The sequence below is a fragment of the Staurois parvus genome, unplaced genomic scaffold (assembly GCF_062004578.1).
Source record: "Staurois parvus isolate SC_StPar_1 unplaced genomic scaffold, SC_StPar_1.0 ptg000845l, whole genome shotgun sequence".
Taxonomy (NCBI): Eukaryota; Metazoa; Chordata; class Amphibia; order Anura; family Ranidae; genus Staurois; species Staurois parvus.
In genome coordinates this window covers 3277732-3296431 of record NW_028318641.1, presented here as the reverse complement: position 1 = coordinate 3296431, position 18700 = coordinate 3277732, and the positions used below count along the sequence as shown (strand labels likewise).

Genomic DNA, 18700 nt, shown 5'->3' with positions numbered 1-18700 from the left:
GGGGACTCCCGCCTGGTTATTCTGACTGGGGGACTCCCACCTGGTTATTCTGACTGGGGGACTCCCACCTGCTTGTATTCTGACATGGAGACTCCCGCCTGGTTGTATTCTGACATGGAGACTCCCGCCTGGCTGTATTCTGAGATGGAGACTCCCGCCTGGCTGTATTCTGACTGGGGGACTCCCGCCTGGCTGTATTCTGACTGGGGGCTCCTGCCTGGTTGTATTCTGACTGGGGGCTCCTGCCTGGTTGTATTCTGACTGGGGGCTCCTGCCTGGTTGTATTCTGACTGGGGGCTCCTGCCTGGTTGTATTCTGACTGGGGGACACCCGCCTGGTTTTATTCTGACTGGGGGGACACCCGCCTGGTTGTATTCTGACAGGGGGACCTCAGCCTGGTTGTATTCTGACAAGGGGACTCCTGCCCGGTTGTATTTTGGCAGGGGGACTCCTGCCTGGTTGTATTTTGACAGGGGGACTCCTGCCTGGTTGTATTTTGACAGGGGGACTCCTGCCTGGTTGTATTTTGACAGGGGGACTCCTGCCTGGTTGTATTCTGACAGGGGGACTCCCGCCTGGTTGTATTCTGACAGGGGGACTCCCACCTGGTTGTATTCTGAAAGGGGGACTCCCACCTGGTGGTATTCTGAAAGGGGGACTCCCACTTGGTGGTATTCTGAAAGGGGGACTCCCACCTGGTGGTATTCTGAAAGGGGGACTCCCGCCTGATTGTATTATGACAGGAGGACTCCTGCTTGGTTTTAATTTGACAGCGGGACTCCCACCTGGTTGTATTCTGACAAGGGGACTCCTGCCTGGTTTTCCAGCATGTCCCTTTGACAAAAGCCGGTCATTAGACTGCTGTACACACTGACTGAAAGTTGTCTGGCTCCTGCTGAACCGGCCAATTTTCGGACAGTGTGCACCCAGCTTAACACTATTGTACGTTATGAAGAGTATATAATAAACATCCATGACAGCATGCAGTTTTTTGTAATAGTTGCCTATGAGGCCCGGAATTCTCGCAGGTGATATATCTGCCCATTCGTCTTGCAGTCATGCAGTTCATATTGCCATCTATTTTCACAAGATTCCCTGTGCCTTTAGAGCTCACAAACCCCCAAAACATCAGTGAGCCACCACCATGCTTCACAGTGGGGATGGCATTCTTGTCGCTATAGGCCTTGTTGACCCCTCTTCAAACATAGCGCTAATGGTTGTGACCTTAAAGCTCTATTTTGGTCTCGTCACTTCAGATTACATTGTGCCAGGAGCTGTGAGGTGTTGTTGGGCATATTGTACCCGGCTTTTTGGTGGCTTTGGTGCAGCAAAGGATTATTTTTGGCAACTTGACCATGCAGCTCATTTTTGTTCAAGGATTGTATTGTGCAGTACACAGGATTAAGAACTAAGGGGATGCAGACTTTTGAACAAGGGTCATTTCATTGGTTTACTTGTTGCCATGTTTTGTTTTACGATTGCTCCATTCTGCTATGACCTACAACTGAAAATGAATCCCATAAAAAATAAAAGAAATGTGTTTTTCCTGCTCACTCACGGTTTCTTCAAAAATAGTACATACTGTATATTACCAGTTCTGCAAGGGGAGGCAAACTTTTCAGCACAACTGTATGAGAAGCTTTCAGTCGCTGTCAGTGGGGGGTGTATGAATGGGGGTGAGGCGGCTGGTGAGGAGTGTGCGTTGGGGGATAAAACGGCTATACAGGAATAAGAGCAGACAGGCGGTGCAAACACCAAGTGCATTATCCAAGATCTATTCCAAGGTGTAAAAGACAAAAACATACACAGACATAGCGTGTATAAAAAGCTCACCTGACCACACTGATAGTCAGAACACCTGACCACACTGACCGTCAGAACATCTGACCACACTGACCGTCAGAACACCTGACCACACTGACCGTCAGAACACCTGACCACACTGACCGTCAGAACACCTGACCACACTGACCGTCAGAACACCTGACCACACTGACCGTCAGAACACCTGACCACACTGACCGTCAGAACACCTGACCACACTGACCGTCAGAACACCTGACCACACTGACCGTCAGAACACCTGACCACACTGACCGTCAGAACACCTGACCACACTGACCGTCAGAACACCTGACCACACTGACAGTCAGAAAACCTGACCACACTGACAGTCAGAAAACCTGACCACACTGACCTTCAGAACACCTGACCACACTGACAGTCAAAACACTGGCCAGGTGTTGTTGTGACTGTCAGCGTGGTCAGTTGTTGTGACTGTCAGCGTGGTCAGGTGTTGTGACTGTCAGCGGGGTCAGTTGTTGTGACTGTCAGCGTGGTCAGTTGTTGTGACTGTCGGCGTGGTCAGTTGTTGTGACTGTCGGCGCGGTCAGGCGTTGTGACTGTCGGCGCGATCAGGCGTTGTGACTGTCGGCGCGGTCAGGCGTTGTGACTGTTGGCGGGGTCAAGGGTTCTGACTGTCGGCGAGGTCAGGCGTTGTGACTGTCGGCGCGGTCTGGTGTTGTGACTGTCGGCGCGGTCAGGCGTTGTGACTGTCGGCGCGGTCAGGCGTTGTGACTGTCGGCGCGGTCAGGCGTTGTGACTGTCGGCGCGGTCAGGCGTTGTGACTGTCGGCGCGATCCGGCGTTGTGACTGTCGGCGCGATCCGGCGTTGTGACTGTCGGCGCGGTCAGGCGTTGTGACTGTCGGCGCGGTCTGGCGTTGTGACTGTCGGCGCGGTCAGGCGTTGTGACTGTCGGCGCGGTCAGGCGTTGTGACTGTCGGCGCGGTCAGGCATTGTGACTGTCGGCGCGATCCGGCGTTGTGACTGTCGGCGCGATCCGGCGTTGTGACTGTCGGCGCGGTCAGGCGTTGTGACTGTCGGCGCGGTCTGGCGTTGTGACTGTCGGCGCGGTCAGGCGTTGTGACTGTCGGCGCGGTCAGGCGTTGTGACTGTCGGCGCGGTCAGGCGTTGTGACTGTCGGCGCGGTCTGGCGTTGTGACTGTCGGCGCGGTCTGGCGTTGTGACTGTCGGCGCGGTCTGGCGTTGTGACTGTCGGCGCGGTCTGGTGTTCTGACTGTCAGTGTGGTGAGGTGTTGTGACGCGTTTCTGGGACGAATCCCTTTCCTCAGAGCTACTGGATAATGCTGGATAATGCACTAGGTGTTTGTACCGCCTGTCTGCTCTTTTCCCAGTGGTTGATTTACCCCATCTGAGGGGGGCTGCATCCCTGTAGGCCACTCCTGTCCTGGTTCCCTTGGCCTCCCTTTGGCAATTTATTTCCTGGAGCGCTGGAGAGTACACACGGCTATACAGGAATATCATTGTGTCCTCTGGAGGGATGACTGTCAGTAGGGAGAATGCCTGTCAGTGAGAAAGGGTGGGGATGAGTTGGCAGGGGTGTCAGTGGTGGGGGAATAGAGGGGACAAGGTGGGGAGTATGAGTGAACAAAGGGGGTCACACAGACAAGAAAGGAGGAGGAGGAAAAGCTGCTTCTATTGGCATAATCACCCACTAGCAACACAAAGCTCTGATTTAGGCATTATGCCGGAATAAAAAGGAATGTATGCGGACAAATTAAAACTTTGCTTTTATATTATTAAAGATATTTTTATTGTTTTGCATTCAGATTTGGGAAGGTCTCGAGAGCTGCAATACGTGTATGTGGATAATAACATTCAGCTGAAGGGTCTCCCTTCCTATCTCTACAATAAAGTGATCGGCTGCAGCGGGTAAGCCATTCCCATTCCCACATATAGAGTTACCTAGGATTCATTTTCTGCATCCTTGTGCAATAAATGTTGTACTGAGTATATGTAAATAGATCATTTAGCACTTCTTAAAAGCTTTTGTATTTACAATGACATGTAGTCTTCTGCTCTTAGCAATCTGCATTTACAATAAATGTTATTAATATCCAATAATCTAGCCTTTGAAACAGAGGCATGACAGAATGAACAGGGTGTTTGCTGGCTGAGCAGCTCATACACTGTTTTTTGTTGCCTTTGCACCAAAGATATGTACAGTGGGGCAAAAAAGTATTTAGTCAGCCACCAATTGTGCAAGTTCTCCCACTTAAAAAGATGAGAGAGGCCTGTAATTGGCATCATAGGTAGACCTCAACTATGAGAGACAAAATGAGAAAAAAAATCCAGACAATCACATTGGCTGATTTGGAAAGAATTTGTTTGCAAATTATGATGGAAAATAAGTATTTGGTCACCTACAAACAAGCAAGATTTCTGGCTCTCACAGACCTGTACCTTCTTCTTTAAGAGGCTCCTCTGTCCTGCACTCATTACCTGTATCAATGGCACCTGTTTGAACTTGTTATCAGTATAAAAGACACCTGTCCACAACCTCAAACAGTCACACTCCAAACTCCACTATGGTGAAGACCAAAGAGCTGTCGAAGGACACCAGAAACAAAATTGTAGACCTGCACCAGGCTGGGAAGACTTAATCTGCAATAGGCAAGCAGCTTGGTGTGAACAAATCAACTGTGGGAGCAATAATTAGAAAATGGAAGACATACAAGACCACTGATAATCTCCCTCGATCTGGGGATCCACGCAAGATCTCACCCCGTGGGGTCAAAATGATCACAAGAACGGTGAGAAAAAATCCCAGGACCACACGGGGGGACCTAGTGAATGACCTGCAGAGAGCTGGGACCAACGTAACAAAGGCTTCCATCAGTAATACACTACGCTACCAGGGACTCAGATCCTGCAGTGCCAGACGTGTCCCCCTGCTTAAGCCAGTACATGTCCGGGCCCATCTGAAGTTTGCTAGAGAGCATTTGGATGATCCAGAAGAGGATTGGGAGAATGTCATATGGTCAGATGAAACCAAAATAGAACTGTTTGGTAGAAACACAACTCGTCGTGTTTGGAGGAGAGAGAATGCTGAGTTGCATCCAAAGAACACCATACCTACTGTGAAGCATGGGGATGGCAACATCATGCTTTGGGGCTGTTTCTCCACAAAGGGACCAGGACGACTGATCCATGTACAGGACAGAATGAATGGGGCCATGTATCGTGAGATTTTGAGTGCAAACCTCCTTCCATCAGCAAGGGCATTGAAGATGAAACGTGGCTGGGTCTTCCAACATGACAATGATCCCAAACATACCGCCTGGACAATGAAGGAGTGGCTTCGTAAGAAGCATTTCAAGGTCCTGGAGTGGCCTAGCCAGTCTCCAGATCTCAACCCCATAGAAAACCTTTGGAGGGAGTTGAAAGCCCGTGTTGCCCAGCGACAGCCCCAAAACATCACTGCTCTAGAGGAGATCTGCATGGAGGAGGAATGGGCCAACATACCAGCAACAGTGTGTGTCAACCTTGTGAAGACTTACAGGAAACGTCCGACCTCTGTCATTGCCAACAAAGGATATATAACAAAGTATTGAGATGAACTTTTGATATTGACCAAATACTTATTTTCCACCATAATTTGCAAATAAATTCTTTCCAGATCAGCCAATGTGATTGTCTGGATTTGTTTTCTCATTTTGTCTCTCATAGTTGAGGTCTACCTATGATGCCAATTACAGGTCTCTCTCATCTTTTTAAGTGGGAGAACTTGCACAATTGGAGGCTGACTAAATACTTTTTTGTCCCACTGTATTTCTATCGACTTTTCTTTCTCTTAGTGAAGGTGGATTGTGTTAGGCCTCCATGCAAGTGTACAATCCAAGCGCACACGTTCCTGCGTTAACAATGGCGGTGTGTATAAGTGGGAGCTGCAGCGACCGTCGGCTGGAACAGAACAGAATCAGCAAGGGAGAATGTCACCAGCACACAGAGGATCACCAATATGAGTCCAAAGGTTTTAATGAACGATCACATAGTTACAGCAAGGCAACGTTTCGGAGTCTCGCAGGACCCCTTCATCAGGCATGTGACCAGGCCTTGTGTTAGGCCTCATTCACAACACCTGAGCCTTTTGTAGCCTGAAGCTACAAAATGCTCAGCATTAAAAACACTATTGTTTTGAATAGTGCCTGTTCACGCTCAGGCGCATGTCACTTGAAAAGATACATGAGCTTTTTATGGGCTCATTCGCTCATGTGTGGTGGAGGGGCAGTAAAGGCAGGCGGTTGAGCCATGGATTTACCACCCCGAACCGCTCCCATTTTAGCTGCAGAGATACCGGCTGGGAGTGTACACATAAAATGTGTAGTGCAGCGCTAAAACATTCTAAAACCATATAAATGCAAACTCCTGAGGCTAAAATGCACAAGAAAATGTCCAATAGAGCATAGAATAGAATACCAAAATGGTGACAGATGGGGGTTTATTTACTAAAGCTGGAGAGTCCAAAATCAGACTCCCTTCTGCATAGAAACCAATCAGCTTCTAACCTCAGCTTGTTCAATGAAGCTTTGGCAATGAAACCTGGAAGCTGATTGGTTTCTATGCAGAAGTGAGTCTGATTTTGCACTCTCCAGCTTTAGTAAATAAACCCCCTGGTGTCCGTATCCAATATGGAATAATATTCCCAACAAACATGCACTATGTATGACACAAATGCAACAATATTAAATGTCCAAAAGTGATGGGAGTGGTGGAGGTACAGGAAAATGATAAGTTGAACAGGTAACTTCTCTATTCCCAGTGACACGTGATCCGGTGACGTGCAGGGAAAACGGTAAAATTGCACACTCACCAGAGACGCAATATAAATGCGCATTTACAACAAATACACCAGAGACGCAATATAAATGCGCATTTACATCAAAAACCACCTCTGGTGTATTTGATGTAAATGCACATTTATATTGCGTCTCTGGTGAGTGTGCAATTTTACCGTTTTCCTGGGAAGGATGTAGCCCAGAGTCTCTGGTGAGTGTGCAATTTTACCGTTTTCCTGGGAAGGATGTAGCCTGGAGTAGATACCTCCTCTGTGGATAGTGATGATGGAAAGGCACTTCTAGAGGTCCCTAGGGAGTGTATACATGCTGCAGCCATGGCAGGATTTATACCCCAGGTCGCAAGTGAATGGGGCTGCCCTGCAAGCGCCCCACAACCGCAGTTGCATGCGCTATTTTTGGATCAAGGGGTTAAAGCGGGCAGTGAGGAGGTGATACAGCAAACGCCTCTAAAAAGCAATCGGAAAGTGGATCGCAGTCCCTGCCGCACATGTGAACAAGCCCTTTCACATAGTTTTTGTCTCCATAGATTTCAGTTGGAGCGCCTGATAAAATGTGTGAAAACGCACATTTAGACCTTGGATCCAAAAAGCGCAATTTTTCTCAAAAGAAGTGGCTTCCTTGCAGATATGGCAACCTGTGGTGTTCTGTACACTTTGGGTTTGATTTACTAAAGGTTAAATGAGTCGTTCACTTTGCATAAGAATTTACCCCCAGATCTTAGCGAATGGGATGAAGCTCTGCTGACTTCTTTCATCCATTCGTGTGCAAGCAAAAATGCGTTTGTTTTGTTTTTTTTTCCTTGCATGTGAATGGGTATTCTTCACAGAGCAACACATTCGCTAAGCTCTGGGGATAATTTGCATCTTCCTTTGCAAAATTGAATGTGTTTCCTTTAACTGCGCTATAGCTGAAAGACGCTACAGCCCGGTCATCCAGTTCTGGGAGCTACAGCCCGGTCATCCAGTTCTGGGAGCTACAGCCCGGTCATCCAGTTCTGGGAGCTACAGCCCGGTCATCCAGTTCTGGGAGCTACAGCCCGGTCATCCAGTTCTGGGAGCTACAGCCCGGTCATCCAGTTTATGGCCCCCTGCACACCCTGTGACTACTATATCCTTTGGACACTGATCACAGATCAGGGTAAAGGGCAGGGGCAGACTGACCATTTAGCCACTCGGGCAGTGCCCGGGGTCAGTAGGGGACCCCATGAGATGCCTCTGGTACCTTGCATAGGCTTTTTTGGGTGTGGTTTGAGTGTGGGCAAGGACACAGGGGCCCTTTGATTTCCTATTGCCCGGGGGCCCCATGAGTTGTCAGTCCGCCCCTGGTAAATGGCCAATCACAGCTGATCACATGTAAACAGGATTAATGGTTATCGGCAGTCCTTTCCTCACACAGATACAGCGTGTCTGTGTGAGGAATACAGCCAATAACTGGCAAGGCCTGTCAGTACATTGTTTACACTGATTATCATTGCCCTGATTATCACTGCAGCCCCGTCAGTGAAGCCTCATTAGTGCCCATCAGTGCAGCCACATGAGTGCCCATCAGTGCAGCCACATGAGTGCCCATCAGTGCAGCCACATGAGTGCCCATCAGTGCAGCCACATGAGTGCCCATCAGTGCAGCCACATGAGTGCCCATCAGTGCAGCCACATGAGTGCCCATCAGTGCAGCCACATGAGTGCCCATCAGTGCAGCCACATGAGTGCCCATCAGTGCAGCCACATGAGTGCCCATCAGTGCAGCCACATGAGTGCCCATCAGCGCAGCCACATGAGTGATGAGTGCCCATCAGCGCAGCCACATGAGTGCCCATCAGTGCAGCCACATGAGTGCCCATCAGTGCAGCCACATGAGTGCCCATCAGTGCAGCCACATGAGTGCCCATCAGTGCAGCCACATGAGTGCCCATCAGTGCAGCCACATGAGTGCCCATCAGCGCAGCCACATGAGTGCCCATCAGCGCAGCCACATGAGTGCCCATCAGCGCAGCCACATGAGTGCCCATCAGCGCAGCCACATGAGTGCCCATCAGCGCAGCCACATGAGTGCCCAGCAGCGCAGCCACATGAGTGCCCATCAGCGCAGCCACATGAGTGCCCATCAGCGCAGCCACATGAGTGCCCATCAGCGCAGCCACATGAGTGCCCATCAGCACAGCCACATGAGTGCCCATCAGTACAGCCACATGAGTGCCCATCAGTGCAGCCACATTAGCATCCATCAGTGAAGAAGAAAAATGACTTATTTGCAAAATGTTATAACAGAAACTAAAAAAAAGTTGTTTTTTTTTCAAAATGTTCTTTTTTCATTTGTTTAGCAAAAAAATAAAAAACTCAGCAGTGATTAAACACCACCAAAAGAAAGCTCTATCTGTTTCAAAAAAATGGAAAAAAAAACTTCATATGGGTACAGTGTTGCACGAATGTAGCCAGTATTTCACTGGTTAAGTAAATAGTAAATCAAGCCCTTTGTGTACAGATCAGTCCAAGAAATGTCATTTCCCATTGGTGCAACTAGTTCAGCGCTTTTTCAAAAAGTCTGAACAAGACTTGAATTCAAACTATAGACATTCACTGCAATAGGAATTCATTTTCAGACAGATGCTGAGACGTTTACGTGTATGAAGTAGTGCTCAGGTCATTATAATGAAGGAAGAACCTTCCATTTAGCCACAAGTGTGAGAAAGGGCATTGCAGGGCTTACATAAGTTACTTAGTAAGGCAAGTAAGAATGCAATAACGTTTGCAAAAAATGTTTACAAAATGTATCGGGTGTCTCCAAACTACGGCCCCCCGTGCCACATCCAGCCCACAGCTAAGGTCAGAGATGTATTCTTAGTGTGCATACATTGAGGATTAAGGTTAGCATGAACTGCCTGAGGTCTCTGCTTAAACCCACCAACCTGCACACAGACACTGATGTAAGGGGGACTCTGGTTGGGACTCTTATGTAAGGGGGACTCTGATGTAAGTGGCACTCTGATGGGGACACTGATATAGGGATGGGGCTCTGATGGGGACACTGATGTAAGGAGGAGCTCTGATGGGGACACTGTTGTAAGGATGGGGCACTGATGGGGACACTGATGTAAGGAGGGGCTCTGATGGGGACACTGATATAGGGAGGGGCTCTGATGGGGACACTGATGTAAGGAGGAGCTCTGATGGGGACACTGATGTAAGGATGGGGCTCTGATGGGGACACTGATGTAAGGATGGGGCTCTGATGGGGACACTGATGTAAGGATGGGGCTCTGATGGGGACACTGATATAGGGAGGGGCTCTGATGGGGACACTGATGTAAGGATGGGGCTCTGATGGGGACACTAATATAGGGAGGGGCTCTGATGGGGACACTGATGTAAGGATGGGGCTCTGATGGGGACACTGATATAGGGAGGGGCTCTGATGGGGACACTGATATAGGGAGGGGCTCTGATGGGGACACTGATGTAAGAAGGAGCTCTGATGGGGACACTGATGTAAGAAGGAGCTCTGATGGGGACACTGATGTAAGAATGAAGCTCTGATGGGGACACTGATATAGGGAGGGGCTCTGATGGGGACACTGATGTAAGAAGGAGCTCTGATGGGGACACTGATGTAAGAATGGGGCTCTGATGGGGACACTGATGTAAGAATGGGGCTCTGATGGGGACACTTGATGTAAGGAGGGGCTCTGATGAGGACACTGATGTAAGGATGGGGCTCTGATGGGGACACTGATGTAAGAAGGAGCTCTGATGGGGACACTGATGTAAGAAGGAGCTCTGATGGGGACACTGATGTAAGGATGGGGCTCTGATGGGGACACTGATGTAAGGAGGGACTCTGGTATAAGGGGAGAAGTATGTCACCGACACACTGAGGATTTCCAGAACAGGTGCAAAGTTTTATTCAGTGATCACGTCATCCTTACAAAAGCAACATTTTTGAGCTTTGCAGGGCCCCTTCATCAGGCATGTGATTGCTGAACCTTGGACCTGTTCTAGAGATCCTGGGTGTGCTGGTGACGTGCTTCTCACTTTGAATGTCTTTGATTTGCAGCCGGTGGTCACTGCAGCACCCACTTACATTTATAGCCACTTTTGGGAATGTTGTGCTCTAATGTAAGGGGGACTCTAATGTGGATCCTGAATTAAGGAGAGACTTTGAGGAAGACTACGATATAAGCGGGGACCCCTAATGTAAGGGGGGGGGCTCTGATGAGTACCCTTATGTAATAGGGGACTTTGCAAGGGGGGCTATGATGGGGACCCTAATGTAAGTGAGGCTTTTACTGTATGTAAGGGAGACTTTGATGGGGACTGTGATGTAAAGGAAACTTTATGTAGAGAGGGACTTTAATGTGGATTGTGATATAAAGGGGACTTTGATGTAAGGGGGGCTCTGATGGGGACTCTGATGTAAGGGAGGCTTTATGTGAGGGTGACTTTAATGGGGACTGTAATGTAAAGGGGACTCTAATGGGGATTTTGATGTAAGGGGGCTCTGATGGGGACCCTGATGTAAGGGAGTATTTATTCAAGGAGGGCTTTGATGGGGACTGTGATATAAAGGAGGCCCTGATGTAAATGGGTATTAGGATGGGGACTATGCTATAATGGAGGCTTCATGTAAAAGGGACTCTGATTGGGACTATAACGTAAGGGAGACTTTGATGGAGACTGTGATATAAAAGGAACCCTAATGGGTGCTCTGATGAGGATGCTGATGTAAGGGAGACTTTGATGGGGACTGTTATATAAAGGTGACTCTGATGTAAAGAGGACTCTAATGGGGGACCCTGATGTAAACAAGGACTTTGATGTAAGGGAGGCTTTATGTAAGCGGGACTTTGATGGGGACTGTGATATAAAAGGGACCCTAATGAGTGCTCTGATAAGGACGCTGATGTAAGTGAGGCTTTATATACGGGGGCTGTGATGTAAAGGGGACTCTAATGGGGGCTTTGATGTAAGGGAGGCTTAATGTAAGGGGATTTGATGGGAACTATGATATAAAGGAGACCCTAATTGGGACTAATGATATAAAAGGGGCTCTGATGAGACCCTGGTGTAAGGGAGGCTTTATATATGGGGGACTTTGATGGGGACTGTGATATCAAGGGGGCTCTGATGAGACCCTGGTGTAAGGGAGGCTTTATGTATGGGGGACGTTGATGGGGACTGTGATATAAAGGGGGCTCTGATGGGACCCTGGTGTAAGGGAGGCTTTATGTATGGGGGACGTTGATGGGGACTGTGATATAAAGGGGGCTCTGATGGGACCCTGGTGTAAGGGAGGCTTTATGTATGGGGGACTTTGATGGGGACTGTGATATAAAGGGGGCTCTGATGGGACCCTGGTGTAAGGGAGGCTTTATGTATGGGGGACTTTGATGGGGACTGTGATATAAAGGGGGCTCTGATGGGACCCTGGTGTAAGGGAGGCTTTATGTATGGGGGACTTTGATGGGGACTGTGATATAAAGGGGACTCTGATGGGACCCTGGTGTAAGGGAGGCTTTATGTATGGGGGACTTTGATGGGGACTGTGATATAAAGGGGGCTCTGATGGGACCCTGGTGTAAGGGAGGCTTTATGTATGGGGGACTTTGATGGGGACTGTGATATAAAGGGGACTCTGATGGGACCCTGGTGTAAGGGAGGCTTTATGTATGGGGGAGTTTGATGGGGACTGTGATATAAAGGGGGCTCTGATGGGACCCTGGTGTAAGGGAGGCTTTATGTATGGGGGACTTTGATGGGAACTGTGATGTAAAGGGGACTCTGATGGGACCCTGGTGTAAGGGAGGCTTTATGTATGGGGGACTTTGATGGGGACTGTGATATAAAGGGGACTCTGATGTACACTGAAAAGTTTGAAGGCCCCTGATCTATATAATTGTTTCCTCAGCAAATGTGGAGTGTATTTTATTTGCACTGTAAAGTGTGACTATGTCTGGGGGATTGATGTGAGGTGTTTCTTTGCTGTACTTGTGAGTTCCTGTTTAGGAGTCTGTTTGGATCAAGGTCAAAGAATGATCGCTGTTTTCCACTGCAAAGTGATTGGAAATGGCTACCTGCTAAGAGCCGGGCCTACGTTTTCTAATAAAGAGCAGGCTTCGTTTCGTAGAACTCTAGATGCTTCTGTCAGAGAATTCCAGGAAAGGAAAGACACCTCATGATGTTATGTTTAACAGTTTCCTTCCTTCCATCCCTCACAGCTGCGGCTCTCCCGTTCCAGTATCCGAAACAAAGCTGCTTTCCTTCACCTCTGGTCCCCTCAGCGTCCATCTGCCGGCGGAGGTGAAGGGCATCGGATTGCCATGTGATTCAGTGTTGCCTCTCCAGGAGCTGGCACTGCGCTCTCTTCACGCTGCACTCTGCTCAATCTTACCAGGTGAAAGCGCCATCTTCACACGTTCGTATGCAAAGCACATGTTTCCTCTCTATATGTATATCAGTCACACACATTCCTGGGGGATTGACTTGTCTCACAAAAGGGCACATGTGATTTATGCAGATCATGGGTGTTCTTTGAACGCTCAGTGTTTTTAGATTTGAGCGTTTGGATTGAACAAGCAAGGGAAAAAAAACGCACTGGTACGCATCGAAAACACACATGCAGATACGCATCTGGTGTGAGTCACTGGGTTGAGAATTGTAAGCAAATACACATCCGCAAATCTTTTGGAGTGTGTTTCTGTGGTGTGAACCAGCCCTAAAATCTCATGTAAATGTAAAAGAACTATCACCTAAGTTTTTTAAACCTTTATTAAAGTGGGATTATACCAAAAATGTAATACATTGCACCTTACCAATCATTAGATGTGGTGGCTGCATTCATTTTTTTTTCCTTAGGCTTTTCCCCCTCTGTTTTCACCTGGTGATCTGGCCAGTAACACACCTTTTGTATTAGAGCGCCCCCACTCTGGATGAAGGTGCAACGGAGACCTGTGAACAGCAGCATTGTCAGTCTGGGGGGGGGGGGGGATTGTTAAATGTATTACCAGATTTAGATGCACTAACAAATTGAGACCAAACTTCAGTTCACAATTTATAATCGGTTACAGCAAACAGTTTTTTTAATTTGTTGTCATGTGATGCATTCCGGAGCATTTTTGATGTGTTTAGACGTGACCCTTTGCTTGCCTTTATGCAGCCCTTGGGGCACTAAACCTCCAACTGACACTAGTGATGGGACACCATTCCTCTTACTAACAGCACCAATGGGGCACTATTTCTGCGACTGCTACCAACAAGGAGCACTATTCCTCCCATTAAAACCAATGATGGGGTACTATTCCTCCCACTGATACCAACAAGGGGAACTATTCCTCCCATTAAAACCAATGATGGGGTACTATTCCTCCCATGGATACCAACAAGGGGGAACTATTCCTCCCTTTAAAACCAATGATGGGGTACTATTCCTCCCATTAAACTAATGATGGGGTTCTATTCCTCCCACTGATACAAAAAAGGGGCACTATTCCTCCCACTAAAACCAATGATGGGGTACTATTCCTCCCATTAAAACCAATGATGGGGTACTATTCCTCCCACTCATACCAACAAGGGGGAACTATTCCTCCCTTTAAAACCAATCATTGAGTACTATTCCTCCCATTAAAACCAATGATGGGGTACTATTCCTCCCACTGATACCAACAAGGGGCACTATTCCTCCAATTGAAACCAATGATGGGGCACTATTCCTCCTATTAAAACCAATGATGGGCCAGTATTCCTCCCATTAAAACCAATGATGGGACATTGCATACCTACTTGAGCCTGATCTCAATCCAGCGATTCACCCCCAGAAAACAGCAGCACTACTCTCTCTCTCTCCCTCCTCAGTGGACTCATTGGCTCTTGCTGTTGTCAATCAAATCCAGTGACAACGGAGCAGAGCCAAGCTGCACTGTATTTGTCAAGAGACGCACACAGTGCAGCTGAGCATTGAGCCTGCACGAGTAACCCCCTTAGCAAACAGCTTGCTAAGGGGGCTACTCAGAAGGCAGGAGAAGCCAGGAGCGCAGAAAAGGAGAATTGGGGCTGCTCTGTGAAAAAACTTTGCACAGAGCTGGCAAGTATAACACGTTTGTTGTTTAAATAAAACAAAAAAAAGATCCTTTACAGTCACATTAAATATTGCACGGTATGAGGAAACTAAAAAAAAAGCAATTTCTCTTCAAACATCTTATAACCATCATATAAATGTTTTAGTATTTTAGAAGCTTTCATATCTGTTACCTTTTATTTTATTTGTCTAAAAATGTGAGGGAAGTACATATTTTTGTCACTCAATTGCTTTACACCAACCAATATATTCCTTTTGTTTTTAGATTTAAGTTGTCTATCGCACATCTCATTGCCCAGAAGTCTTCTGGAGTTGCTGCAGTGCCCCCTGGGACACTGTCATCGCTGCAGTCAGTCAATGTTTACCATAGTCTATCCAAAGCTCTTTCCTCTGAGGGAGACCCCTATGGCCGGACTTCATCAAGGGTAATTTCAGAGACTGGATCATTTCTGTAAATTGAACACTTTATTATATGTTGCTAAAATTGATAACACCTGCTAAATCATGATCTTTAAAGGATAAGTTCACCGTTTTGGGAAAAAAATAATAAATGCACATTTTTTTGCAGGGAAATAAAATGTGTATTTTTTATTTTTGTGCCTGCAGGAGCCTGGAAAGCATTGCACCCGTGATCAGTGGAACAAGGTTGCAATGCCAGACTCCTGCAGACAAGTCCTGCAGCTTTCAGTGTGGGCAAAGGGCCTCATGGCTGTGTTATTCTCAAATTGTGACAGAGCAGAGGCGTAGCTAGGATATTTTGCACCCGGGGACAAACTATAAAATTGGCGCCCTTGCCCCCCTCCCCGTTTAATCACATTTTTCTATTACATTGGATAAGGAAAAACAATTTAAATTTTAATGAAACATTGTATTTAACCACCTCCCGTCCGGCTGTTGTATATAAACGGCCGGACGGTGGCAGTGCAGGGTCGGGTGGCCGTTTATAAACGGCCTCCCCGCCCCCTGCTTGTGCACGCTCCCTGCGCACAGCACCACGATCTGGTGCCCGCTGTGTTCTCCGGACACAGTGGAACACTGATCGTCGGACGGGACCTCTGTACGAGGTCCCGATCATGTGATCACTGATTGGCCAATCAGTGATCACGTGCAAAGTAGTAAGCAAGATGTCACTTGTGACATTGCTTACTACGTGTGAAATCTGTCAATGATCACAGAGGTCACGTGGTACAAGGTTATTCACAACAGCCTTGTACCATGTGACCAATCACAGCTCACTCAGTAGTTCTCAATGGCTGCAAGAACGCAGCTAGAGAGAAGGAGAAATGATTGCTTTTACAGCCTTTATGGGTGTAAAAGCAATCAGTGTAAAAGAAAAAAAAGTCTTCATCACCCCCACAAGTAGTACAGTGTCACCATGGAAGCGCACTGTAAACGTGCTGTAGATGCTAAAGGCACGTTTACAGCGTGTTACTATTAACCTGAATGAAAGGCATTGACAAGCTTCAGTTCCTTCCAGACTCGACATGTAGCTTCATGTTTGCCACACAGTGACGTAAAGCGACGCAAACATTTTTCAAATGTGAACAGCTCTGTCCACTGCCCATATTATCCATTGTAGGCTGCTTTGCTAGGCATTCGGGGAATGGCAAAAACGCACCCCAATTCCCTTTTTCTAATGCCAATGTTGAGATATATTAGTGATTTGAGATTGCTATAAGATAATAAAATACTATGTTGGTTTGTTTTCGCAGGAGAACAGCTGTCAGTTTTGTGGCTTACTGCTGCTCCACCCAGTGTCTGCAGACATTTGACCTACTGAGTTGATGCATATTTATTTCACCACTAATCTCTGACTGTCCCATCTTCTGCTGTCCTTTCACTGTACAAACATCAGGAGCAACCAGGACCTCCTGTATTTGGAAAAAAGACCTCAACCTTGTCAACAACATCCAACCGCTCTTACACGTTACTGTCCTTCCCACAGGCTTCTCCAAAAAGACATTTTTCTACTTCTGTGTTTACAGATGAATCATGAATACCACACGGAGGTGGAAGCTCCTTACCTCCTTCCAAAATACTTATGAATGAAGAGATTCAACAGTTCTATCCTTAACTTTCAATATGAGCACACAGTTGTTGAAACAAGGAGGGTGAAATGAGGAGAGGTTATAATGTGGACGATACAGGAGTATGTGTATGGGTTAACTGTGGAAGAGTGTATATATATATATATATATATATATATATATATATATATATCTCTGTTAAAGAGCATCAGTAAGGAATGTGCTACATTGAGGGTCTGAGTGTGAAGTTGCTAGCACCAGGCCTTAATAAACCTAAAAACAAAAAAAATTGATTGAATATATTGCAGTTTGCCAGTCCTTCGTTGTAGTGGCTCTATAAGTATCATAATCGTACAGTATAGGACACAGGCTTGATGTTTATAGACCCAGGGTTATAGGCTGCTACCTTCAGGCGATTGGATACTTGCAAAGCTCTGCTGGACATGCCCCTGGATGTTCCCCTATAACCCAACCCCACTCCGTGAGTCCTCTGTTTTTTGCTAGTATCCTAAGGTGAAGGACCTCTTCTTCCTTAACCTCTTCACACCGGCCGCACACATATGTGCGGCCTACCGGCGCCTGGGCCTAGAGCGGCTGAACATTTGCGTTCTATTAAAAAAGGACATATGTGCTGAGAGCGCGCGCCCTGCGCGCTCCCAGCACACATGTCCGGTACTCACGGAAAGGTCCCGATCTCCTCTTTCGATCGCGACCTTTCCCGATCATGTGACCGTCGTGATGGCGCGTCACGGTGGTCACGTGACCCTAAACCCCGCCCTGCCTCCCGGCTTCTGGAACCCTTAAAGGGCCGGGAGGCGCCGGCGTGAAGGGGTTACAGAGAAATCATTCTAATCTTAAAGTGGCTGTAAACCCTTACATATACCCAGTGAAGTGACTGGCTTCAGGTAATACACAGAGACAGGGGCGGACTGACCATTTGGAAACTCGGGCACTGCCCAGGGCCCAGGGTCAGTAGGGGGCCCCATGAGATGCTCCTGGAACCTTTTTTCATAGGCTTTTTTGAGTTTGGGCAAGGACACAGGGGCCCCATGATCCCCTATTGCCCGAGGGCCCCATGAGTTGTCAGTCCGTCCTTGCACAGAGATTAAACAAATCCTCCTATATAAGTTGTACCTGTTGTTCTGCAGTCTTCTCTACATCTGTTCAAATTGTAGAATTTATATAGCTGCCAGAAAAAGGGGGTGGGAAGCTGAAACTACACTCTGCAGAGCTCAGTGAGGAGAGCTCTGAGAGCTGATTGGAGAGAAAGGAAACCCACGGCCCCTAGCTTCACACAGGAACAGAGCTGAGGCTGTCGATCACAGGCTGTGTGCTGGAGGTCCCTCCCCTGTCACCTTTTTTCTCTTGGTGTTAGGAAAACTTGTCATAAGTGACTCATAGCCAAGGAACAAGACAGCAGACAAATGACACTCAGTGCTCTGGATTGAGACAAGTACATACTATAGAGGGATATGCCTTGTACATTTCATATCTGAGGTTTACAACCACTTTAATTCGTTTATTTCACTTAAGGATTCTTCTGGAACACTCTCTCTTCTAATACAAAAATTGAAACCGTGCGACTACGTCAGTGCAGCCTCTGTAAAACTTGGGAGCTGTACCCAGACCACACCATGGGTATAGCCTGTAATGTTGCATTGAGCACTGGATCCTGCTTGGCTGTTCACCTTTTCACCTGGTGCAAATCGTGTAGCTAGCTGCAGGGTGCTAAACAGGTCCAGAACCGTGGTCCATACCTATGGAACCCACACCCCGAAGACCCCTCCAGCAGTATGCCCACCGTAACAGGCAAAGCCGAGACTATACAGAGACCCAGTGACATGGACAGGTAAGACAGGGTCACCCTATTTATTGAACTTTTGCCGTGAACCAAAGTATATGTTACCAGCACACCAAGGATCATTCAAATAATTTCCAAGAGT

General features: G+C 47.5%; 1 protein-coding gene across 2 annotated transcripts in view; it reads left to right on the top strand.

Moving 5' to 3' along the window:
• Nucleotides 1-17055, top strand: part of LRRC28 (leucine rich repeat containing 28) — an 87020-nt gene extending 69965 nt beyond the window's left edge. For both annotated transcript variants that reach the window (XM_089655545.1, XM_089655544.1), the window contains exons 7-10: nt 3631-3733; nt 12872-13047; nt 14996-15155; nt 16443-17055. In XM_089655545.1, coding sequence (XP_089511671.1) covers nt 3631-3733; nt 12872-13047; nt 14996-15155; nt 16443-16515 — 512 coding nt within the window. In that variant the 3' untranslated portion in view covers nt 16516-17055. The remainder of the gene's footprint in view (nt 1-3630; nt 3734-12871; nt 13048-14995; nt 15156-16442) is intronic.
• The last annotated feature ends 1645 nt before the right edge of the window (nt 17056-18700 follow it).